At 40.6% G+C, this 27,089-nt stretch overlaps 1 protein-coding gene across 12 annotated transcripts in view; it reads left to right on the top strand.

Annotated features, from left to right (window-relative positions):
- Window positions 1-27,089, top strand: part of UNC80 (unc-80 homolog, NALCN channel complex subunit) — a 184,662-nt gene that overhangs the window by 118,650 nt on the left and 38,923 nt on the right. For 10 of the 12 annotated variants that reach the window (XM_084778985.1, XM_084778984.1, XM_084778990.1 and 7 more), the window contains 15 exons: window positions 1,917-2,103; window positions 2,683-2,814; window positions 6,255-6,398; window positions 10,005-10,105; window positions 11,405-11,491; window positions 12,838-13,021; window positions 14,128-14,222; window positions 15,536-15,625; window positions 16,592-16,693; window positions 18,836-19,016; window positions 20,231-20,499; window positions 22,251-22,385; window positions 22,755-22,893; window positions 23,679-23,775; window positions 25,522-25,692. In XM_084778985.1, coding sequence (XP_084635111.1) covers window positions 1,917-2,103; window positions 2,683-2,814; window positions 6,255-6,398; window positions 10,005-10,105; window positions 11,405-11,491; window positions 12,838-13,021; window positions 14,128-14,222; window positions 15,536-15,625; window positions 16,592-16,693; window positions 18,836-19,016; window positions 20,231-20,499; window positions 22,251-22,385; window positions 22,755-22,893; window positions 23,679-23,775; window positions 25,522-25,692 — 2,114 coding nt within the window. The remainder of the gene's footprint in view (window positions 1-1,916; window positions 2,104-2,682; window positions 2,815-6,254; window positions 6,399-10,004; window positions 10,106-11,404; window positions 11,492-12,837; window positions 13,022-14,127; window positions 14,223-15,535; window positions 15,626-16,591; window positions 16,694-18,835; window positions 19,017-20,230; window positions 20,500-22,250; window positions 22,386-22,754; window positions 22,894-23,678; window positions 23,776-25,521; window positions 25,693-27,089) is intronic. The other 2 variants (XM_084778989.1, XM_084778987.1) reach the window with 1 other exon arrangement.

The following is a 27,089-nucleotide window of genomic DNA, read 5'->3' as shown; positions in this document are numbered from 1 at the left end:
CCCAATAGTAGTGACATGGATTAGGAATATAGATTTATAATACCCTGAATGATAGCTTGGAGGAAGTTTCAGGAGGCTTTATAGTCTCAGAACAAAAGAGAATCATTTGTCAGTGCAGTTACTAAATACACTAGTGGGGAGATTGGTTAGGGAATTTATGGAAAAAGAAAGATGAGGAGTTCTCTACTTCAGAGGCTGTCCTATAACATTTTCAGCTTTGGAATTGGTGGAGCCTAGTGGTTTATGAAGTTAAGACATCCCAAAGGTTTACTTGTTAAAAGGGGTGTTAGGTCAGTTGCAAAGGTTGGTAGTTAGCAGCTGTTAAGGGGACTAAATGAAAACCCAAGGTAACATTGGCTTTCACTCTGCATCTACTTTCCATAATGAAGAAATTCTAGTCAGTCAGTCTACAAGCTCTTCAATAGCAATGTGATTTCGAGAGGGGGGATGAGAGGGGGACTTCAGTTCACACTATTCTAATTTAGTTGCTTTGGATAGTAAAATAAATTATTGGCATTTTAATTCCTACATCTTTGAAAATGTTAGTTGAATATATGAAGTTAAGTTGAACATCTCTATAGACATACATTACACATAGATTTTTCTGGGCATTTGAAGTGTTCTTTGTTGAACAGTTTCTTTGATTTCCCCACCACCAACAACAACAAATGTTATTTTACTCACACTCATGTACATATCCTATTTCCATGCCTGATGCCCAATGGTGACCAGGAAGCTACACCTGCTTCTTCCCCTCACATTTGCAGCAATTCAAGCATCTGGTCCACCAATTCAAGTGTCTTTGGCTCTTCTCCCATACAGTGATGGGTCCCTTAGATTCAAATAATTCTTTACTGACAACGAATAAAGAACCATTTCGGATTTTAGAGCCAGCATTCATTCTCTCCTTTTCCAATTCCTACATTATGCCTATAATAGATCAGCTCATCTACAGGGCTCTAAAAGATTAACCACGTGACCCAATGCTCTCAACCTCTCTTGTGCCATCCATCATGGTAAACTGTTAGTCTTGTGTTAACTAGCCTACATAACGGGGCTTATATGAATGAAGCCAAGGTCTCCAGATGTTGCTAAAGCCATATGTGACTACAGGGCAACAGAGAGACATGAAATTGCTGTTATGCTTCAAATTAGTAAGGAAAGACTCTGGTGGTCACTGCCTTGCTGTGACCACCAACTCTGTCCCTACAGCTATTAGCATCCATCTCAGCAACAGTATCATGATTAAGGAAGACATGAATGGTGTAGCCACTGCATGGAGTTAATCTTCTGTTCTTTGTCTCTCTTTATCTTTCGCCAGTGGGATGGTAGATTAGTTTTAATGTTTTTTATTTCATGTTTTACATTCAACCTGGGTAACACTTTCTAGTGTCCTACATTCCATTCAACGGCATTCTCCTACAAAATATTTCCAGTGTGCTGGTATACTTATTAATAAGTGCTATTTACCTTGTGCTAAATACTTGATTGATAAAATGAAATAATATATAACTAACTAGCTTATTGAGAGCTATAGCTCTTTCTTTTTCCTTTGCACAGCCTGTCTTTCTACTTTATTAACCTAAGCAAATTTTGTTGAAAGTCAGTTTAATAAAAGTTGCTCTTTATGTTTAAATAGTGAATTGATATCACCTGAACATGTAAAATAGCATTGTCTGCAGAAGGTACAGACATTATTGAGGACTTAGATTAATAAGAAGGGGCAAAGGAGGGAGGGTAACCAACTATAGAAATTTAATAGAAAATCTTTTTTAAATATATTTATTAATTAGGTCATAGATGGCCTAATATGTTCTTAGGGCAAACTCTCAACTTAAAGTGACTTGCTGGGTCACTCTTTGTGCCTACGATCCTGCAAGAAGCATGGCCATGGGCTTGCTTTTGTGTCTCTACAGAAATCCTTCTCTGCCCGAGCTGTGTCCCGCTCCCATCAGAGGGCAGAGCACATCTTAAAGAACTTGCAGCAGGAGGAAGAGAAGAAGCGCCTGGGTCGTGAGGCGAGCCTCATCACCGCCATCCCCATCACCCAGGAGGCTTGCTACGAGCCCACCTGCACACCCAGCTCAGAGCCCGAGGAAGAAGGTGCTTCACAGCTGAGGCTTCATGGGGGGGTGGGGCATGCCACGGGGAAAGGACCTATCTTCAGGCAAACAAGGGTGACACCATGTGACACATCCTCCCCTATCTCTCCCTTGTAAGGAGAGAACAGATGCAGTTTTCTAAAATTTGGAATTATCCTGTGTCTAGAGAGCGGTAGTACCCTTGAACAAATCAGCCGGATCACAGGTAGAATTGATTGTGGTTCAGGAAAGCCGAGTCCACAATGCACAAGCCAGCAAATGCACTGACTCTTATTTTAAAAGTTAGTCCATCCATCACTTTTAACCTTCCCACGTGTAGAGAGCTTTCTGTTGATTATCAAAAAATGAACCATAAACCATTCTAAAGTCCTTGATTCTCCGTTCTGCTTTTGTGGGAAATTTTAGAAGTGATTTTTCTGTTTCAGTAGGTCTTTGTTTTGCTTTCTGAGTGTGCAGTAAGTTACTTACACATAATGGTCTCAGAGTAGCAGTACTTGGTATAATTACAACTTTACTTTCTGGTGATGTTAAATTTGGGTTTGTGAAACCAAAATTCACATTCCCTGTTTCTGTTTGCCAGTAGAAGAAGTTGCCAACCTGACATCCCGACGGTTGTCCGTGAGTCCATCCTGCACGTCCAGCACATCCCACAGGAATTATTCCTTCCGCAGAGGGTCAGTCTGGTCCGTACGTTCAGCAGTCAGTGCTGAAGGTGTGTCCCACTGCTCTTGTTAACTAATTTGTTTGAAATTATTTCTAATCTAGAGGAGCTTTATTGCTTAGAGTTTATATTTAGTTTTGGGAGCAATTTTGTGGTTCAGTGTTTTGGGTATGATATTGGCATCCATCTTCATTATTTTGCTCAGATATGTCTAGCTGTCCCATTTAGTAATTACTAGTTAATCTCTCCATTAAATTTTTTGGGACCATGCTGGCCTCGAACTCACAGAGATCCGCCTGCCCTTGTCTCCCGAGTGCTGGGATTAAAGGCATGCACCACCACCACCCAGCTCTTGGCACTATTTTTAAAAGTCACTTGACTGTGAGTGAAGTGGTCTGTCTTTGTTCTCATGACTCTATCATCTGCTCTGTTTTGGTTTCTATGTTGGTCCCAATCCCAGGCATTCTATGCTATAGCTTTCTAGTTAAGATTTTACATTGGAAAGTGCGCGATCTCTCTCATTTTTTTCTTTTTTCAAGATTATTTTAACTATTCTTGATCTCTTGGCATTTCTATGTGAATTTCAAGATGGGTTCATCAATATTCTTCATAAATAGCGGATGATGTACCTTAATCAATATGAGCCATATTACGGCCTCTTATCCACGAACATGGGTTATCTGTCCTTTCATACTATTATTATAATGTGTGTGATTTTTAAATTGTATACTTCTTTTGCTGAATTTATTCCTATTTTATTCTTTTGTTGTTGTTGCCAGTTTGAAGGAGCTTGTTCTTTTAATTTCACTTACATGGCTTTTTATTACTAATGTGTAGAAATAAAGATTGACTTTTCTGTATATATTTTATGACCTGAAATTTTGATGAGATAGTTTATAACTTCCAGTGATATTTTGTATATGTTCCTTAGGGCGTTTTATGGATAAAACCATGTCACTTGCAAACAGATATTATTTGCTTCTTTTTTCTATTGCAATTCCCTTACATTTCTTGTTATTGACTAATTAGCCCTGTTAAGTTTCAAGGGCAATGTCACTGCAAACAGTGACAACATATATTTTTGTCTTGCTCCCAGGACTAAGTGGGAAGCATGATATTAAGCTTGAATTTTTAGTAAATGGTCTTTGTAATGTGAAGGAAGCTCCTTTTGATTGTCGGAGTTTTAGTATTTTTAATCATCAAATTATCTTATGTTTGTCACACGGATTTATGCATAAATTAAAATTCTCATGTGCCTTTTTCTGTATGTAATTGAAATAGTAGATTGTATGGTCTATTTCATATATTATGCCTTGTTTACATTCCAGTCCAAAGACAAGCTATTTTGTTCAGAGTGTAGAGTTTTTTAACTGGTTCTAGATCCCATTTGACAATACTTTTATGAGGATTCTCACTTCAGTGCTCATAGGAGATACTGATCCTCAGTTTTTGTTTCTTGTGTTGTCATCATTTACTATTAGTATTTCAGTATATCCATAGCTGAGTGTACACACAGGCATAAGTTGCCCTCCAAACATTGTTCTTGCTGAATTCTAAAAATAGAGATATATTGTTTTCATTTTCATATGCTTCAAAGTCCTTCTAATTTCCTCTGTGAGTTTGATTGACTAGTTACTTAGAATCAGGTAATTACCACATATTTGTGAATCCCCCAAATTCCCTATTGTTATTGACATCTGAGTTCATCACAGTAGCGTGAGAAAGCCCTGTAAGCTTACTGTGGCTTCCCCCATAGCAGACACTTTCTTCTATGCTGGGTAGCAGTGTTTCTTTCCTGTGACATTTTGCCTGTTGTCTGGTTTGCAGTAGTGTTTAAGTCTTTGACTTCCTTGTGCATTCTGCTCTCTTATGAAAAATAATACAGTCTCCAGTGATTACTGTCAAATTGTTTCTTTATCTGTTTCATTCAGCCATTATTTGCTTCATACACTTTAGAGTTGTGCTATTAGCCTCACGTATGCGTATAATTAATCATCCTGATAAGTCGAGTCTATCTAGAGACATCCTCCTCTTCTGGTAGTGACAGTTTTTCTCTTAAAGTATGCATTACCTAGTATGAAGTTCACCATTGCAGCTCTCTTTTCATTTCTATTCACAGGATTTATTTTTGTATTTTTGAAACACTGTTATGATTTTTAGAGATAGATTGCTTTGAGTCAAGTGTGTACGTTATTTTTTTTTTATCCATTTCACTAATTCTGCCTTCTGTTTGGGAAATTTAGTACATTTTCACTTACTGCAATTTATAAATAAGCTAAGTTTTATGTCTGCCATATTAGAAGATAAAATATATCACACAAAACACCATTTACAACATTTTTCTATTACAATCACTTTTACATTTATATGGCACTTATATGAAAATACAGCATATTCATAATTAAAGTCATTTCCTAATATGTACCATCGCATCTAAGCATCCCAGGGATAGTTTCATTGATTGTCTTTGTTCTTGAATATGAACAATGTGTTCTTGTTTCTTTGAGTGCTTCATACATTTTTACTGAAAGTGGATAAAGTTCATGATATGACACATGCCTATCATTTATCTACCGACCCACTGAACTATCATCTTTAATATCCTATACACTTTTGATGAGAAGGTAGGGTTGACAACAACTGAACAAAGCTTTTTACCTTCCATCCCTTCACAGGACCTGTTTAACATCTTAAATAGTCACAGAAGTTAAGATAGGAGACTCAAAGATCCAACATTCTTTATATTTTATAAAACTGTTTATTTTGCACTAAAATAACAGTGACTTTATTTTTATATTAATATACTTTTAAATAGCCTTACTCCCATTCTTTTTTGCTTTTTTCCTTTTTTTAATTAAATGTTTTTTAATTTTTACATAGACATTTATTTTATTATACATATATACAATAAACTACCTATAGCAAGACGAACCATGAAGTAATCAGGAATTATATAAATGTTGCATTCATAATGTTTTGGTTATTCGTATTTGGAAGCCTTGAAGAAAACATCTTTCCTTCCCGTTCTTGAGTTTTATTACCTTTACTACCCTTTCCTTTATTATAATTGAAGTAATTATATATTTTAATTTTTACTGTATTTATCAGATGAAGACAATAATACAAATGTTACGTTAATTTAACACTAAATTCACATGCTTCCTGCTACTCAATATTCATGTTTATAAATCTCTCACATGCTTGTGACATGTGGCATCTATGAAAAATGCCTTAGCCCTCACTTAGAATTTCATTTTTTCTGATTTCATATTATAAACTCATTTCCTATCTCAATGTGTCTGTGCTTCTCTTCCTCTACAACATGAGAGTAATGTCAACGCTTGAGAACTGGGTTGATTTTGTTATCTTATAACTGGAGAGGCACTCTGTATAAAGTCACGTTTTTATTTTAGCAATATTATAGATTGCACTGCCAAATGGGATTTGAACTGCAAACTGTTGTTGCGTTAAAATTTTGTCTCTCTCTTCAGATGAAGAACACACCACTGAGCACACACCCAACCACCATGTGCCTCAGCCTCCACAAGCCGTATTCCCAGCATGCATCTGTGCAGCAGTCCTTCCCATTGTTCATTTAATGGAGGATGGCGAGGTGCGGGAAGATGGAGTGGCAGGTATCATCTGGCCAGTCAAACCATTCTGTCCTTGCGCTGCGCATCTGGTGGAAAGAGCGGCTGTCTCTTGAACATACACCTGCTAGCCATGTGCTGGATTGTTCTATGTACAGCACGCTAATGCCATCACGTTCTCTGCCTCCTTCTCTTGCCACTGTCATTACCTTTACCAAGAAAGTCCGTTAAAATTGGTGGCTAGGTCCATGGAAAGTTTTTTATTCCCAGAAAATATAACCATACTGATTTGACTATCAAAAAGTCAGTGCCGTGATCTTGCCCACCTCAAAAATCTTAGCTATTAATTCACTAACATGAATTAGGAGCCTTCGCTCCTACTTGCTTACCTTCCCAGTAAAGAGACAACTGAAAGAAGAAATAATACAATAGAAATAAAATGCTATGTTTATAATGGACAAAAGGTTAATACTCTATTTTTTTATAGAAATAAAAAATAGGTCCTGCAAAAGATAACCAAGAGCTCATCCACTGAGCTGTACCCCCAATCCTCTTCTTACTTAAAAAAATTTTTTTCTGAGACCAAGTCTCATTAGACTGACCAGGCTTGCTTTAACCTCACTTATAGCTGAGGCTAGCCTTGAATTTGAAATCCTCCTGTCAAAGCACCTCTCCCCAAGAAGCTGGAATCGCAGGACTGTGCCACCAGACTGAGTTACAGTTAATATTCTTCCAATTTTTAGTATGTAAACTGCCAGAGAAAGCATGAGAGTTTTAATATTAAAACTCAATAATAAGTTGCTAACTGCCCTCTCCAAAAGACCTAAGCAGTCTCGGGGAGACCACACCCATGAATAACACTGTTACATAAAGCAATACTATCTTGCATTTTGTTTACGAAACCACAAAATATTTCAAATTAAACTTTCCATGGTTAGTAAAGAAACAAGAAGGAAACATGCTAACACTTTACTGATGAAGCATAAATTTGAGACGAGCATTGGAATATTGCCTCACAATATGAATTAAAAGGCTGAAAACTATAAAGCCCTTTAGCGTGGAGTTGGTTGGTTAGTATAAAAATTTGAGGCTAACACAGAGAGACCCTGTCTCGAAAAACCAAAAAAAATATATATATATTTGTAAATGATATTGTACATTATATACCATATACAATAATGAATATTTGAAAATAATTTGAATGCCCAAGCATGGGAGATAAATTAATCTTGTTGCCTCTGTATGATAGCATTCTCAGCGCTTTGGGCAGCATAGTCAAGAAAATGAACTTAAAGAGTGTTCTGCCCTCTCCTAACCAGAGCTTAAAGCATTATTACTTTATGCTATTTTGAAACGTATGTTTGTTTGATTTTTACAAATATGAAAAGAAGACCCCAAACTGTTAGTGCCTCTTTCTATATTAATGAACTTGACAGTTTTTGGTTTTCTCTTGAAATTTTTTTCTGTATTTCCACATTTTAAACATCATGTTGCATTACTGAGGGAGTGGGTTTTTTTTTTTAAGTCTTATATGGATATTTCAGCATACAACTTCAACCTAGACACCTCATCTCTGGCTCATCTCTGGATTATGTATAGAGCTCAGTGGTAGAACCTTTGCCTTGCATGTGTGAGCCCCTGAGTTCAATCTCTAGCACAATACACATAAGCATGTATGTGCACATGTGTACACACACACATTTTAATTATTTGGAAATATAATTGGAAAGTAAAGCTTAATTTATATATATCTTATTCATAGTATAGCTGTTTATTGTAATCAGATGATTAATTTCTGAAGTGAAAAAAGATACTATTTTTTCAAAATATAGGCTGGATCATAAATTAATGCTATATTCTAAACTCTTAGCTTAGAAGCCAGTACGACTGAGAGCCACTGTTCAAACTAAAGATCATATGGTGCCAGCCTCCACTCCTCTGTTTCTTACCCAAGACACATGCAGGGAGGCTTAGCCTGACCCTGTGTTGTAATGAAGTAGCACTTTCCCAGTGGGATTATGTATTTATCGCTAGGAACCTAATTACTGCCGACTCAACTACTTTATCTTATTGAATTTGATACTATTTAAAGTATCCTGGTAATAAAAGTTCATCTTTAGTTTATATGCGTTTTTAAGCCAAACCATATTTTAAAACCTAAATCATTTAAGAATTTAGAAAGGGGTTGGATGGCTCAGCTGTTAAGAGCACTGGTTTGACTCCCAGCACTGACATGGTACATCACAGCCCTCTGTAACTAGTTCTGAGGCATCTACCACCCTCTTCTGATTAAATCTTTGCAGGTACCTGGCACATATATGGTGCACATACATACATGCAGGCAAACCATTCACAGATACAAAATAAATAAATCTGAAAATTGTTTAAAATAAAAATTTAAATTTAAAGCAGAATTCATGCCAAAGGCAATAAAATTTGGTCCTAATTTAATAAAGACTTACATTGCCAAAATTAGGTTGGTTTCCAGAGCAAGGACAACTGCGTACCCTTGCAAAAGCAGTTCTTGCAAAGTAATGCCAATACTTAAAGACAAACTCACTCGAAAAAATTAAAAAAGACCAACTCATTCTTATTTCCTTTCCCTTACGTAGGAAAACGTCCAATGAAAACAAGGCCAGCAACTTTTCACTTGCTCAGTGGACATTTTTCTTTTCACATCATAAACAAATGAGTTTTATTTCATTTTACTCTTTAAAAAATAATACTGTTATTTATTCTTTGAAATTTTCATACTTATAAAGGATTTTAGTCTTATGCACCATTATCTCTACCTCCCTCACCTCTCAAAATATAGGCTGGATCATAAATTAATGCTCCCACCAACTCTTCCCTTCCCGGCTTAATGTTTTCTCTCTCTCTCTTTTTTTTTTCCTGCTTAAAATTTACTTTATTTTTTTATGCATATGGTAGTCTGCCATGGGCACCACATTTGTGACTGATGCCTGCGGAGGCCAACAGAGATCATCAGATCACTTCACACTGGAGTTATAGATGGTTGTGAGCCATGTTCTTTCTATCCACTCTAGCACAATGTGTCCTGAGCCTTGGATAGGATAAGGTTTCATCCCAACACCCATTGGATGGCTGAATACTTGCAACTACTTATTCTCAGGACTTGAACCAATCATGAGCCTCTGTCTTAAGCAATTCTCACTGCAAAATGGAGCTTTGCTGACCAAGGTCCAAAATGGCACAAATCTGTGGATATGAACATAAATATTGAGAAGGTAGTTTGACAACATGACCATTTAGTAAAACAACCCCCCACCAGGCCCTGTGTTCTCCCTAGTCATAGGCTGTTGACCATGTTACAGTACCAGCCATGAAATCCATCCCATGGAGGGGTCTCAGGTCCAATCAGAAACTGGTCAGTTTCCCCCATGATGACTGTGTTACTATTGGGCCGTTGGGCACAACTTGCCTGACAGATCAGCAGTTAGATCCCAGGAATCACGTGATCTCTATAAACTTCAACTTCAGAAAACCTTTGAAAGAAGAAAGAAAGAAAGAAAGAAAGAAAGAAAGAAAGAAAGAAAAGAAAGAAAGAAAGAACTCATTAATGCTTAGTAAGTTACTGGAAGCCTTCTTCTGGTTGAGGGACTTATGGCCACTTTCTTTTCTCTTCCACAGTCAGTGCTGTGGCCCAGCAGGTCTTGTGGAACTGTCTAATTGAAGATCCATCGACAGTTCTTCGGCATTTTCTGGAAAAACTGACCATCAGCAATAGACAAGTAAGTTCCTTTTCCTTGTCAGTAGCTATGCGTGTGAGCTCTGCTAAAAGCAAGCAAAGGACATTACAGAGCTGCCGTGCAATGTCAGTGTACTCACTCTGATATGTAGCCAGTAGATGCCTTTTAAGTAGTGATAAACAATAGTAAATTTTTCTATATCAGTTTAGACTTCTCCAGTAATTGATTTTTCCATGTGTGCATGGTACATTGCTTGGTAACCTGAAACCTTTCAAGATTCTAGATGGATAGATAGATAGATAGATAGATAGATAGATAGATAGATAGATAGATAGATAGATAGATAAGATAGATAAGATAGATAGATACAGAGAGATACATACTCTGTGTGTGTGTGTGTGTGTGTGTGTGTGTGTGTGTTTGGTTTTTCAAGAGAGGGTTTTTCTGTTAGCCTTGGCTATCCTGGAACTCACTCTGTAGATCAGGCTGGCCTCGAACTCAGTGATCCTCCTGCCCCCTCCTACTGAGTGCTGGCATTAAAAGCGTGTGCCACCACTGCCCAGTGAGTCGCAATATTTTAAACAAAGACTAAATGCAGATTGATGTTTTTAAGGTTGGATACATTTATGTAATTCTAATTGTTTTGTAGCCTGGAATGCTAGTGGGGTTATTCCAATATGTAAATGTTCTCCATCACCCAAAATGCTAATTTACCAGACCACCTTTAAGGTGCCAAATAAAAGTGGTTTTCTGGGCAATAATAAAACGAACTGATAACTAAACATGATTTTACTCATGTTTCTATGGTGATTATCTTCACTAGAAGACTGGGTTTGGTCTGGGAAAGTGAGGTTAATTGCAAATATTTCAATTTATCTTCCTTGGCTTCGTGTTATCTCATTGCTTTGAAGCCTAGGAAACCGAATTAGAAAACTCAATTAGCCTCGTGTGTATAAGTTTCTCAGATTAGGTCCTACTCGCATTCCCTTTATACCCGGAAGCCATGACAAATACAACCAAGTACACAATTTTGACATGATTTACCAGTGACCTGTAGATACAGTGCCAGGTTTTACTTTAAAACAAAATTGTCCTCTGGTTGGTGCTATTTATAAATTATCCATAAAGGAAAGGTCCACCAGCTCATGTAAATAGCAAGAATCACATGCAATATCAGTTATCTATGGGTTAGTTTCCCCTCTGCCATGTTCAAGTGGTGGACGTAGTTGAAATTAACTAACAGGCAGAAGTTGGGGGGGAAATCCCCCTCCAGTTTCAAGCAGTCAGTATCTGACAACATGGCCGCTGGTGGAGAGCTTCACACGTCTGTTCTTCTTCCAGGATGAGCTAATGTACATGCTGCGCAAACTTCTCTTAAATATTGGAGACTTTCCTGCGCAAACATCACACATCCTGTTCAACTATTTGGTGAGTCTCAGCAGCTGATAGAGCTCTCTGGTAGGAGTCAGGACCATGGAGAAAGAGACACAGAGATCCTTCCCCTAATGAACTCCTTATAATTGTATAATTGAAGGATGGTCAGCTGATGTTTCCGGTTTTAATGTGGGGAAAGCCTTTGCCTGGCACAATTATTGCCATATAATAGTTCATCAATAAATGTTATTGCTCTGGTCGTTTTTTTAACATTAGGCAACTTCCCTATGTTAGTTCACGTCATTTTTAGTCTCCCCACCCTCTTTTCATACTTTGTTGTTTAAAACCACACACAGATACACACACACACACACACACACACACACACACACACATAAAGAGAAACACATACAGATGCAACACAAACACACTAACACATACACATAGAGAGAAACACACAAAGACACATTCATACAGACACACACAGAGAGACATACAGACACACACATACACATAGACATACACATATAGACACAACAGAAACACACAGAGACACAACACAAACACACTCACACATACACACACAGACGCACACAAACAGATATATACAACACAAACACCCACACACATACACATAGAGAAACACACAAAGATACATTTACATGGGCACAGAGAGAGAGATACAGAAATGCACACAGACATACAGACACAACACAAACACATACACTCACAGAAACACACAAGCACACATGCACACAAGCACTCTCTCTCTCTCTCTCTCTCTCTCTCTCTCTCTCTCTCTCTCTCTCTCTATCTATCTCTCTCTCTCTCTCTCTATCTCTCTCTCTCTCCCCATAGGAGCTTGTATGCCTTTTGCTCTGATAGCTTCTCCCAGATGCCTCTAACATTCACCTATTTCTTCACATTCTACCTCTTAAGCCTCAAATGAATAATCCTGTGATGTGAGGACAGGGGCCTATTAACTCCTCCCTCAATTCAGACAGACAGACAGACAGACAGACAGACAGGTCAATAAATATCTTTTGGTTGATATGTTCTCTCCCTTTCTGATATGAGGGAAATACTTATATGCATCTATACCAGTGTGATAAACTTAGCTCACACTATAAATCTAGAAGTGTAGGAAATGTTTGTAACCCCTTATCTTGTCAGTGTCCACTTGCTGGCTAGCCTAGGGAAAGCTAAGTGTCCAGTACACTCGTAAGCCAGCTTGGTCATGTTTTTCTGTCGTGTCTTCTCCTGGTCGATGCCATTGGGAGTGTTACAGAAGCATTTGAGCAGAGACTATCAGTGCAAAGAATGATCAAGAAAAGCCAAGAAAAATGGGAGCTAGAGTGTAGGAAGACTATGGCTCTGTGGCTGTTGTTCTTTTGCTTCAGGTAGGACTGATCATGTACTTTGTGAGGACCCCGTGCGAGTGGGGCATGGACGCCATCTCTGCCACACTGACCTTCCTCTGGGAGGTGGTCGGGTACGTGGAGGGCCTCTTCTTCAAGGACCTCAAGCAGACGATGAAGAAGGAGCAATGTGAGGTGAAGCTGTTGGTCACTGCTTCCATGCCAGGTGATCCATATGCATACGTATATGTGTATAGTTTCCTTTAAAAGACATGGGACTTTTTCATTCACAAGAAATATATAGTGCCAACGCCTAGTATTGAATGCACTCAATGATTTTTGTTCAGTATAGTCCGAAGAAATATAATAGTCCACTCACAAAGTCAGGAGCAGTGAGATGAAAAGGCAGGCATCTGAACAGAGTGCCTGTGAACAGGTCCTTGAAGAGTAGCCAAGGTGAAAGACTTATTTAAGTCTGTCACTGAGGGCCAGGGGAACTGAGCGCCATGGTGAGCGAGCGCTTGGCACTGTAGCCATGTGGATACTGCTTGTTTGGCAAGGACCCTGGTGCTTTGTAAATGCAATAAGAGGAGGCCCTATGAAAAATTGGAAGAGGGAAAAACAGGAAGAGGGAGAATTAAAGAGGAATACAAAGTGTGTTATAAACGGTAGGTGCCGTTAGTCTGTATTCAGCCAGCACAGCTGGTTCGTCCTTGAGATGAAGATTTCCCTAACGCTTGATCTTTGTGTGGGGAGTATGAAAACATAAGACGATACATAAATAAATTAAAGAGAAAGACTAAGAGAACACAGGTTTTCCGGAAGGAAGCAAAGAAGCCCGCGTTAAAATCAGCACTGTCATTTATTAGACTTATAATCAGAACTAGCTGTGGAAAAATAAAATCATGCTTCCCACTTTCTTTCCATGTGTGTGATCTATAAGTGCATCTCCTAGTGACTACATTAGTTTCTGTATATAAAGTGCTTATTTGAAAGGCCTGATTTGTGACAATCATCCAACAGGTAGTGGGTAATTATGTGTTAGTATGCCATGTAGACATTCAGAAGAGCAGTCAGCCTTTTTTGTATCAATAAAGTCATATTGTCACATTCTTAAAGGAGGTACGGCTACATAGCTAGTTTGAAGTCAGTGTGGACTATGTAAGTCCGATTCCCTGCTTCAAAAAAACGAACCAACTATCTTAAAAAAGACTTTAATAATAGCAACCGTGGAGATCATCTTGTTGATGCTATTTTAATTTTTAATGTTTTCTGCCTTAAGCGCAAACTTACATGAAAGGCTATGTTCATGGTTACTCTCATTTTGGATAGGAACCAAAACCCTGGTAGTGCACGGACAGAATGAGTGTGATATCCCAACCCAGCTGCCGGTCCACGAAGACACGCAGTTCGAGGCCCTGCTGAAGGTAGAAAACGGGGTTGTCCTTTCTTTCTTTCATTTTTTTTTTTTTGACAGAAATGATTTTTTTATGCATACCCATGGGCTGCTCAGTAAACAGGTTTTACAATCATAATAAATGACACGTTTTGTATCCCAATAAAGACATATATAATTCTTCACCCTCCAAAGCCTCCTCTGCTCGTGTATGCTTATAAAATCTGCCCCCCCACCCCACCCCTTTCACCTGATGTTCTAGCTCAGCCTTCAAGTAGGCAAAAGTGGGCAAATTCTGCCTCAAAGAGCAGTGTTGCTTTTGGGTGTGATTCCCAACTCCTCTGAAGGCTGTGGGTTCCAGTTTAGGAACATTTGGGGTTAGTGTTTTAGGTTTTTGCTGTGCCCCTAGTTTTGCTCACGAAATAAATTCTAGCAGTCAACCGATGCAGTACTGACTGGAAACTATACAGTACAGAAATCACTCGTGACGCAGGAAGTTCAGAGCTTAGAATAAGTCAAGTGTGCAAAAGAAGAAATTTTTAATAGGTATGATGACAGGCCCCCCTCAAAAGAATTGCAGGTGATCACTGCCCATGCCTGCAAGGCTTTTAATGTAAAAAATAATAAGTAGGGTAGCAGTCTCTGCTCATCTAGAGTCCAAGTCTTTAGTAATCTCACCTTACTAGATAAGACTGAAGCCTGTTGTGCATCCTAATGTAAGTAGAAAAGTGTAGGAGGGGCCAGGACTCCTGTTTCAGACTCTTTTTTTTTTTTTTTTTTTTTTTTTTTGAGATCCCAAGTGAACATCCAAGGTCTTTTGAAGCTACAAGCTCTTAACATCACCCCATTTGCATACTTGCACTGGATGGTGGCTGTCAAGATTCAGACAGTGTGTCCCCTCCATGGCGTCCAGTACAGCCAGTGTAACATAAATCATAGAAGCTCTCTGGCCAGTTTCTTTGCCATCAGTAGTAGCATATTATTTTGATTATATATATATAAGTCATCTACATGGAAAGCACTGGGGCCAGCACACAATAAACACTGGATGCATTATTGTTTGGATTATTCTCGATGCTGTTACAAAACGTGCTTTCCCTAATCTCACCCCAGGAGGTGCCACTGTCTCTTCACATACTGTCACTCAGTCGGAATTAAAACCATGACACTTTCGACACTGTAAGAGTAGATGATTTGCACTACCAGTCTTTTCTATATTACTTTCAGGTGAATTTATCACTATAAGTTCTTATGTCCCTATGGAAATTACTTTGTGTCTGTCTATCTACCAAGTAATATACTATTATTGGTAGACATTTATAAAATTTTCTGCTATTGCTCTAGGAGTGTCTGGAGTTTTTCAACATCCCAGAATCGCAGTCAACACATTATTTCCTCATGGATAAGCGATGGAACCTCATCCACTACAACAAGGTAAATCTGAGGTCATGATGTCTGAATTGTGTTGGAAGCTCACCCTACCTCTCCTGCATGCTCTTTACTCGGTAAGGCATCAGTGGTTCGGGTTATAAGCATGATCGCTTGAGTCCCTTGGGCTTTGGACCAATTGACTTACCTTTCTCCCCCTTAGTGTCTTTATTTGCCAAGTGAAAGTGATAATAGTATGCATCCTGACGTAACTGCAATCATTGCCAGCATTAATCCCGCTTAAGCACTTAGCTACACATAGTAGTTGAGATAGGCAAGAAATTCTTATCTCCCTATTGTATTGGCAGCTTTGCTCATTGCTGTGACCAAATACCATGCAGAAGGAAAAGTTAATTTTGGCTCACAGTTGAGAGAACACAGTCCACCGAGGTCACACATGTATGGTGGCAGGAACAAGGGGGGATCCAGTCAGTCACGTGCCATCTGCAGTCAGGAAGCTGACCAAGAGTCTCTGTGCTCAACTCAGTTTCTCCTTTTGTTCCAGTCCAGGTGCCCAGCCCGTGAGGTTAAGTTGACAGGAAAAACCATCACATGCATACAGTAACCGCAGCTGCATGCCTATCTGGAACTTCAGCTCTGTCTTGGTTTTCTTTCTCTTATTTTAAACATGATGATGGTGACCTAATCTAGAGAACCAAATGACAAAATGACACCTCAGGTGGTCCCCAGCATCCCTTTAGGCTAGCCCTCTAACCGGGTGATGCGTTTTTCTGACCTTGTACCCAATGCAAACAGTACTTAACCAGATGAGGCAGAGTGAAGCTTTCCTGAGGAGGGGCACTGCCTTTTTCGGGGTTCTGTGGAAATGAAGACTATAAGGTAGCAAGAACAAAAACCACTAGAAAATAAATGAGCATGTTCCACACCTGACTTTTGGATAAAGAGAAAATGAAAATAAAATGTAGCAAGTTTTGAACTGGTTCTTCTCTCTCTCCGTGTAACCCAACACAGACCTATGTTCGAGATATTTATCCCTTCCGGAGGTCCGTGTCTCCACAGCTGAACCTTGTCCACATGCATCCGGAGAAGGGGCAGGAGCTCATTCAGAAACAGGTGTTTATTCTGTGTCGTGTCTGGGGGAGAGTAATCTGTAAACACGCTACCAGCCTTGAGAGTCTGCAGTCTATTATAATCCTCTCTTTGGGTAACGAGTGACAGATAACTTTGCTCAATAAGTTGTCCCCTCAAAAATGCAGATGTTATACACTGAACCGTGGTGCATCATGTATTCAGAGAAACTCATGTGGGATAACATTATGAAACATATAGTAGAAATGCTTTAACTTACTAACTGGCTGGTTTCTGTGTATGCATTTTCATTTCCAATTTTTATAAAGTAGTAGTGAAAAAATCGTAAGTGACTTATAATGGCGTATGACTGCAACCCTGGTATTGGTAGGTGGGATCAGGTTTGATGTTCAAGCTCATCCTAAGTTATATATGAAGTATATAGCCAGCCTGGACTCCATGAGTCCTCTCTCAGGTAAAAGAAAAAAATAGGGCCTGAGGAGATGGTTTGGTGGGTAAAGTGCTTGCTGTGCAAGCATAAAGTTCTGATTCCCAACGCACATAAAAATCTAAGTGTGGTAGTGTGCATGTCTAACTCCAGCAACTGGGAGTAAGGGGAGGACAGTGCCTCCACAGGGCCTCTGGCCAGCTAGTGTAAATGAAATAGTGAGCTCTAGGCTTGGTGACAGCTGCTGTCTCAGAAGTTAAGGTTGAGAGTGATAGAGAAAAACACACAAAGCTGACGTCTGACAAGCACACTTGTACACACTCATGTACCGTGTACCACATACACATCAAGTATACATAATAAAGTTTGTACACTATTAACACAGTGGCTTAAGCCAGGTGAAAATAGGTTAAAATAGAGGAGACCTCCAAGTAGCACTGAATAAAGAGCCAGAGATCTGGGTTCCATCCCTAATGTGCAGCTAACTAAGAAGCTGACTTTTTGAAAATAGGAAAAGACACAGCCGGACTGTCGTACTTCCATCTAACTTTGAAGAACAGAATACCATTTACTTATTTGAACTTGAGTCAAATGCTGATCTTAAGGAAAGTCATTAATCTGCATGCAAAACATGACTTTGTACACAATTCCAAAACTGGTCATTTTCATAATATAATTTTAATGCCTATGTGTTTGTTTTATTAACTCTTATTTTTAAGTAAAATACATAAAAGTTTGAGGATAGTTGATTGATTCAGTTTTTCTGCATACATCAAGAATCCCAATTTTTGCACTAAAATAGCATTCATGAGATAAATAAGGATGGCCCAGCCTTAGGACACTTAAGTTGATTTTTAAAGATTGCTACCATTAGCTGCCTAAAATGCTTTTGAAAGAAAGAAGTCTATGGCCAGGTATAAGGTGCTGAGTAAAACTGTGAGGTCCTGGTTGTGAACTGTGCAAAGACTCCCTCACCAAAAATGACCCCAGCCTTAAAGTTTGCAGCAAGATAGTCAAAAATGCCACTTCATGGGTATGAGTTTGTGATTATGTTTAAAATCACACTTCCAAAAGTGTCATAGGCAGGGCACCTGCTCTTTCTACTTCAATCTGGAGTCTTGAGATGTCTAAGTTTCCCCCAGGAAGATGAAGACGTGGAGCCTTGTGGTCTGGCATAAGCATAAGTTTCTGTCACAGTTGTTCATTATCCAGGAACTTCCTCATCCTAGCCCTTTGCCCAAGATTACCAGGAGAAATGAAAGAAGAGACCAAGAGCCACAGAGACATGCCTTCCAAACTCTGGAACAAATGGGTACCTGGGGGCAATCAGCTTTTTTTTTTTTTTATTAATAGTGTGTTCCTAGATCCCACTTTGCCTCTTCTTTAAAAGACAAACCAGACCTGCCAGGAAACAGCTTAGAGCATCTGTGGAGCTGCCCGCTGGCTGCCCATCAGAGAAAGGCCTCTGTGTTATGACACCCACACAAATGGGCCTCTGTGTCATTCTGGGCTCTTTGGACAATCCCTTCCTTGTGCTCTCTAGGCCACAGCATCCTTGAGCTCAGACAGCATCTGGGACTGAAGTCCATTAACCACTGTTTGCTCTTCCTATGTGGTAAAGGACGCTCCTTCCTCTTTCCATTCTTCCCCTTTTCGTTTTATCAGCCAGGTCTGTCATTGAAGATCTTCATGCTGCAACTTCCAAGTTCCTAATTCTGTTCTTTGTCTGCTCCTGCTAGGTGTTCACCCGGAAGCTGGAGGAGGTGGGGCGGGTGTTGTTTCTCATCTCCCTAACCCAGAAGATCCCCACAGCCCACAAGCAGTCACACGTCTCCATGCTTCAGGAGGACCTTCTTCGGCTGCCCTCCTTCCCTCGGAGTGCAATAGATGCCGAGTTTTCTCTCTTCAGTGACCCGCAAGGTACCACAGGGGGAAGAAGCCGTTCCTCTTGGCCTTTTTCTCAAGCCTTTGCTTTCTCAAATCTGAATATATGTACATCTGAGTCAGCTGGAGGTTACCTGAAACCTCAGACTGCTGATGCTGTCCTCCACCTCCCAGTTTTAGGGTGGGTCCAGACTCAAATACCTAACACAGTCCCAGAGGGTGCTGGTGATGCTGCTGCTGCTGCTGTTGCTGTTCTGAGCACTGGCTTTGGAGACCAGTGCTGGTACCTGATTGCAGCAGGTGAAGGAGATGATGGTACTGCAGGGGAATCCCCTGAGTAAGCAAAACCCAGTGCGCATAATGGGCTCAGTGGTTAAAAGCACCGCCTACTTTTCCAAAGGTCCTGAGTTCAATTCCCAGCAACCACATGGTGGCTCACAACCATTTGTAAAGTAATCTGATGCCCTCTTCTGCCCGGCAGGTGTACATGCAGCCAACACTGTATACATAATAATGAATAAATCTTTAAAAAAAAAATAAAGAAAGAAAGAAAAGCAAAAGGAGGCCAGGCTAGCCCTGAGTGGCACCAGGCTAACCCTGAGTGGCACCATCAGAAAAGCAGTTGCCTCTGGGTTGGTAAGAAGTGAATGAGCCATTGGCAAAGGCATGAGGGGAAACTTTACAAAGGGATAAAAATTAGCTATACAGTCCTTGGGTTATGTTGACCTAAGTACATATTGCTGCAAAAACCACACTTAAGTTCTGTGCATTTTAGTGTACCTTATGCCTGAAGTGTGATGCAGTCAGAAATATCCAGAGGTCCAGCTGAGAACCTCACTTTGTCACCATCATTGATTTGGGACAAGCCACTTCAATTGAGTCCTTGACAGTTAAGAGCTCTGGTCTAAACAGTGATGAGAAAGCCAGGCACTGGTCCCAGCCCTGGCGGTTGTCTAACTAGAATAAAATCTCTTTTAGTGATGCAGTTGCTTTAACAGCACAATACTCTAAATACCAGTCCTGGCTCGCCCAGAGTTCAATCAAAGAGGTGTCGGTGCAGATCCTTAGAGACGCGGGATGTGTCATGCCCAGGCAGTGGTTTTGTGCTGGGAAAGCTTTCAGCTGTAGATCTTCCGAAGTGGAAACAAATTAATGGAAAAGAGTTGTACCCTGGCATTTGATCGCCTGCTTATGCCGGCGGGACTGGTGTGTGGGGCTAATTCTATCTTTGCTGTTTCCTGTTCTCCCAGCTGGGAAAGAACTGTTTGGCCTAGACACCCTTCAGAAAAGCTTGTGGATCCAGCTCCTGGAGGAGGTGTTCCTGGGCATGCCGAGCGAGTTTCCCTGGGGAGACGAAATCATGCTTTTCCTCAACGTGTTTAATGGGGCTCTGATACTCCACCCAGAAGACAGTGCCCTGCTCAGGCAGTACGCCGCCACTGTCATCAACACGGCTGTGCACTTCAATCACCTGTTCTCTCTCAGTGGCTACCAGTGGATCCTCCCCACCATGCTGCAGGTGCCTGCGATCCCCTCCCCGACCTACAAAAGTAACCCAGGCCTGCTCAGACCTAGCAGTCCGGCAGGCCCTCTAAAGAAACGGTCACATGACAAAGCCATCTCCTCAGTTACAGCAGAAGGCACCCACCGGCATCTCCACATACATGACTCAAAAGTTCACACTATGCGGTGATGTCCTGAGACACTGCCCCAGAGTTGAGAGCTGAGATACTCCCCTGTCCTATGGCGTGGTAACTCCCAAAAATGTGGCCTCCCAATCGTCCAACAACTCACTAGAAATTCACTCTCCTGAGTCCCATCTCAGATCTGCTGAATAAGAAACTGTGTGAGGGCCCAGCAATGTGGGTCTTTAGCAAGCCTTGCAGTAACACAGGTGCCGTAGACAGGGAAGGAACTTCTAGGCTGCCCTTGAGCCAGCTGGATGGCAGACTGCCATAGGCTGTGACCCCAGTTTGAACAGGGATTTCTGGTGCCGTAAGTGTGGGGCCAAGGGATTGGAGAAGTTGACTTTAGTAAGGTTTTCTGTTTCACATGTCTGGTGTGCACTTGGTGTTCACAGGAGTACAGTGCTGAAGGTAATTCAGACAGGGCCTGGGGCTGATTCTAGCTGCCTTTTTGGAAGAGCATTTTTAATGAACATTATGAAAATATAGTATGTTTGTGCAAAATACAATCTGTTTCATCCAATGATGGCAAGACATTTGCTTTTACCACAAAGACCCTCTGCCTTATTTTTAAGTAATATCAATTTTCTCTTTTACCCAAAGTCATTACACTCATTGGAAAATTGAGACAATACAATTTTAACAAAATGGCAGATCACCTGCAATTCTTCTTCCCAGAAAACTTTTTTATTCCTTGAAAATCTACATGCAGGCGAAAAAATAAAAGTACATTATACTACATATTCGAATTTGTAGCATTTTTTTTTCAATTAATAAAGACCATCTTGTGAGTTTCCTATAGCTGTGGCGCTTTAGAGCATCATTTGAAACAACCATACTTCCATTGTTTTGAGATTTCATCCTACTCGGGACAGAATAGCTAAAGATCTAAAACTATAAAAAAAAAAAAAACACACACACAAACAAAAAAAAAAACAAGAACAGATGATGACAATGCGGGTGTGAGCGTGGGAAAGGACTATACTTACTCACTATGGAAATCAGTGTAAAGATTCCAAACCACAGACAACCAAATAAAACCCTAAACGTAGATCCACCACACAGTCCAGGTGCATTGCTCTTGGACACATGCCCACAGGTTGCTACATCCTACTACAGAGATGCCGCCATGTTCTCCGCTGGTCTATTCACAATAGCCAAGAAATGGGAAAAGCCTAGGTAGGTGTTCATCAACCGATGAGTAGATAATGAAACCATAGTGTAGTTATACAACACATGTACCATAGTTGACTTAGCGAGCTACCACTTTTGGCTGACTTGATTTCAAGCTTTTCACCATTAAAAATAATCAGAAGCGGGTATTTTATGTAAACATTGTGTCTACTTCTTTTATTGAAATACATACCTAGTCAGAAGCTTCCTGGGGGAAAAGTGTGTTTTATAGGAATTTTATACTTATCACCAAATTGTCTCAAGAAAAGTTGATATGTATTACTCCCCACCCTCTCAGCTTATAAAGTTAGCCATTTTCTGTGCTTCCTATGACCATGGGAAGTTTTAGGGATAAACACCATTTTGGCACAGGGTGGAGGCACTTTCTAAGCACGGGGCTATTTCTCTGTAGGTCTACTCAGACTATGAAAGCAATCCCCAGCTGCGCAGAGCCATCGAATTCGCCTGCCACCAGTTCTACATCCTACACAGAAAACCCTTTGTGCTCCAGCTGTTCGCTAGTGTGGCTCCTCTCCTGGAGTTCCCGGTGAGTAAGACCTGAGGAAATAAGTGAAGGCCAACCAAAGGAAACCTCTCAAGGTGACAACAAGGAAGTTGTGTTAGGCATCACCTGTGTCTGGGCAGGATGCAGAAGCAGGCAGAGCTGTTGCCGAGCTCCCCAGTGGACAGGAAGGAGGCTTAAAACGTGAGTGCCTTGCTACTGGCCTTTAATGGGTTCCTATTCTTCACCAGAATGTCAGATACAGAATTATGTAAGTTGAATTACACACAGATATTGTGATATGTATTTGAGTTTGTAAACTTTGACTTCCCAGTCAGCCATATTAGTACTAAAGTGACAAACAATAAGCTGAAAGTGTTCTGTTTTGTTTTCGTTTGGTTTGGTTTTGTGTAGGATGCTGCCAATACTGGGTCCAGCAAAGGTGTGTCAGCACAGTGTCTGTTTGACTTGCTACAGTCCCTAGAGGGAGAAACTACTGATATACTGGACATTCTAGAACTGGTTAAAGCTGAGAAGCCCCTTAAGTCACTAGGTAAGTGCAAAACTCCCCCCAACATTTTTGTCTTACTGCAATTGTTCAAATAGATATGTATGTATTCTATATTATTTATGTATATAATCAATTATAACTAACTAGACATAATTACAATTGTTATATAGTATATACAACTAAATCAAAAACCAAATGTTATGCATTCAATATGTAGATTTTTAAATTTTTTCCATGACTTACATTTTTTCTGAATCTACAGATTTAAGAATCTCCTGCTGTGAAAATCATACTAAAGTGTTGCCCAGTAGATCCCCACTCTAACAGTTTAATGTCAGCAATTCTAAGCAAATAGTCTTTTATAGTAATCTTTTGTTGTTGTGTAATGTATAGAATTAGATATAATTCAGAGATAAAGTGTCTGGGCGTGGTGGCACATGCCTTTAATCCCAGCACTCGAGATGCAGAGGCAGGTGGATTGCTGTGAATTTGAGGCCAGCCTGGTCTACAAAGTGAGTCCAGGACAGCCAAGGCAACACAGAGAAACCCTGTCTCAAAAAAACAAAATCATCATCATCATCAAAGATAAAGTGTTCTGTTCTACCTCAGACAATTAATATGCCTTAGTTTCTATTAGGTAAGATTGTTAAAGCCTGCCTTATTTATTATCCGGTTGTTTGAATGTAGAAAGCAGAATTTTGTTTCCTTCAGATAAAGGAATATATAGTTTGCAGAATTGGGAATAAAATCTAAGCTCTAAAAAGACTTCAGTAGTAATGCCATCTGTTTCTCCTGGAGCCACCCAGCCTGGTTGTTCATCTTTGTAGATTTCTGCTACGGAAATGAAGACCTCACATTCTCCATTAGTGAAGCCATTAAGCTCTGTGTCACTGTGGTGGCTTATGCTCCTGAGTCATTCAGAAGGTAACTGCAGCCCTCTTCTCCGTCCCTTGTGATAAATAAGTGTAGCAATACATACACGCATACATATAGATACACACATGCATACATACATATATACATACATACACTAAAACTGGATGAGGACAGTTATTTCTTCCTGTAACATTATGGTGAGTAAACTTCTAAAAACCATATTTAGAAATTCTTCATAGCAGAAGTTCTGAAAATGTTGTAAATCTTCCTGAATTTGAAATTCCCTAATTTGGAATTTTGTACAAATGCAAAGATGTTTACCCCTGTTAAAAAATATTTTCTGCTTACATAATTACAAATTGTTAGCAAACAAAATGTCATAACAGACCTTTAAACCATCCGTGAAAGCCCTCTCCGAGGACTAACGAGGACACAGAAGACAACAATATACATCTCATGTTTTCTTTTGCCAGCAACAGGGAAGTGAGTCACCCCAGTTCCCGGAAGTTGGCTCTGGTCTGATACATAAGTTCGGTCTCCTTTCAACACGCCTACTTTGTTGGCACACCCTCTAGGAAGAGAGGGGCCGGCTTACTTTGCTCACTGGCTTTATACATTTGCTCTAAGACGGTTTCCCCTCTCCCCTAGAACAGAATGAATAAAGGGCAATAGGTGGCCAGGATCTCTCTTAATTGAGCTCTTTTCTTGAAAGAAACATCAGGGATGAATAAAAATGTAACCAGTAGCCTCGGGTTTTTATCGCCTTTAATGAGAATTAGACATTATGCTGAAAGCCAGGCAGGAGTGTGAATGTGCCTTTAAGAGAAGAAAGCCCACAGTCTACAGAGTGGTCCTGGCCTTGGGTCCCTTCCCTGGTATAATAAATACCCCAGCTCCGGGAAGCACTCCAGAGTGAACTGAGTCTATTCTAGCTGAGTGCCAAAATGCATTCTGTTCTATTTTGTTTCCTATGCATTGTCAGTTAGATTCCTCAGATTCTCATTGGCATTAAAACCTTGTTAGCCTAAAAAAAAAAAAACATTTACTTTTTCAGGAAATGCACTGAGTTCTTGCCTCTTGTTTTTTAAGCCATCCCAGAGATATTAGGACCTAAACTGTGTGTATCAAGTTTTGAAAATTGTCATCCGGTTACTGTAGGACACTGATTCTGTGCAGTTCTCCCATCAGAAAGCACATTCAGGGCTAAAAAGGACATGGCAGAGATTCCTGGTAATTTGACTCCATCTCCTTTTTAAATTGAGGCTCCTGACAGCTCTTCACTACACCAAGTATGCATCCTGCCCAGTGGGTACTGTCCACCCACGCCAGCAAGGACATCTTGCCAGACCCATCAAAATGAGAGCATCTACCAACTCTTGCCATAAAACGGCTTAAGCTTCTTAAGGCACCTTCTTAGAAAAAGGTCTAATGTTGTCTCCGAATGACTTGAGCTGAAAAGTTGCCCTCCACACAGTCCCAAACCAAGGCTCTGCTGTGGAATGAAGCCTGTTATTCTGTGTAGTCTGTGGCCAGTCAGTACCCTGCTCTTCTTTTGGCCATGTGCACAAATGGCTAGTTCTTCCTACCTAGCTCATAGGCGTCCTTAAGGCAGGCTTCCTTGCCTGTGACTGGGTGCTTCCTTAATTAAGACAGTCAATACACCCAGCAGCCGCCATTGCTTCATGCTGGTGTTGCACAGGAAGGGGGATGGAATTCGGTGTCTCTGGAGGCGTCTCCATGCACCTGGGTATCATACAATCCGACAGGGCTTGCTCTTCTTTCTGGTGCTTGCAGCCTTCAGATGCTGATGGTCTTGGAGGCATTGGTTCCCTGCTACCTTCAGAAGATGAAGAGGCAGACATCACAGGTAGAGACTGTGCCTGCTGCCCGAGAGGAGATTGCTGCCACAGCTGCTCTGGCCACGTCCCTACAAGCCCTTCTGTACAGTGTGGAGGTCCTCACCAGGTAAGCTCAGAGGCAGATATCCGCAGCCTAAAACCACATGCGTCCATTGGAAAGATGAGAAAACTGGCTGTGACTGAATATCTCTAAAACTTGAGCTTTATTTATAGATTATGGACAACTGTCATTTTGGAGAAAACTACTTAGCCCCTTATGGTTGTTGCTATAAATGCTCCCTAAATCACCTGGGTAATTAATGCTAAGAACCCTGAATAGTGGCAGTAACAATAAGGATGACTTTCCCGCATGATTAGTGAACACACAATTACATATAACTTGGTGGGTTTCTATGTAGGTTTTTAGCCCAGTGGTGAACAGGTCTTTAGTAAGAGGGCAAATTAGTGAATACAAAGTTGTGGTCCATGTTTTAATTATCTGCTTGATCAATGTTTAGTTTTTGTATTTACAGAAATAAAGGGGAATGTAGGAAAGAGAGAGAGAGAGACAGAGACAGAGACAGAAAGAGAGAGAGAGAGAGAGAGAGAGGGAGGGATGGAGGGAGGGAGGGAAGAAGGGAGAGAGAGGGAGAGAGAGAGAGAGAATGAGGGTGAATGCACACACAATTTGGAGGACAAGCTGTGAGGATCACTTCTCTCCTTCTGTCGTGTGGGCCCCAGGGAGGGAGCTCAGTTTGTCAGGCTTGGGGCCAAGCGCCTTTGCTCACTGAGCCAACTTACTCACCCTACTCAATTATTTTGAGACGTGTGTTTGCAAATGTAACTAAGCATCCTTTTATTATTTTACTATTCATAAAGACCTGGCTTTTTTAACTATAATTTTATAAACTACAAAATAAATACAAACTTCAGGACGTTGCTCTATTCCAGGAGACACAGGTTTGTCATGCAGCAGGATGAAATAATGCCAGGAGGCGGGAGGTGAAAGGCCTGGGGAAAAAGTCACGTGGGCACCAGAGTTTAGCCCTAAACGAAGTTCAAGAAACTTCCCCGGCACAAGATTCTTGGGTGCCGAAGTGAAGGGAAATAAGCTGTCATAGAGCAGAAAGGGCATGATGGGGGCTCTAGGTGGGAAAGCAAGGGCAAGGTAGGAGGCACATGCCTGGCTTTCTCGTTCATTCTCTCTAAATCAACTAAAGATACCGTTCCTTGAGGTACTGCATGGGCCATCCTGGCTTTGTGTATTTGCTCCTCCATCCCATTCTGCTATTCTGTACGTCCATGTGCCAAGCCTAAAACCCTGCCGATGGCTTCACTCCTGACCCTGTCACAGGGATCACTTCTCTCCTTCTATCTTCTGGGTCCTAGGAAGCAAACTCAGGTTGCCAGCCTCAGAGGCAAGCATCTTCACACGCTGAGTCATCTTGAGGGCCCTACTTAATTACTTTAGGATGGAACATGTGAGTCAGAGTGAGTGAGACTATTGTTCATGAATGGTGACGT

This window comes from Acomys minous, assembly GCF_964271855.1.
Source record: "Acomys minous genome assembly, chromosome: 4".
NCBI lineage: Eukaryota > Metazoa > Chordata > Mammalia > Rodentia > Muridae > Acomys > Acomys minous.
Note: the sequence above shows the minus strand (reverse complement) of the source record. Positions and strands in the feature narration are given on the sequence as shown.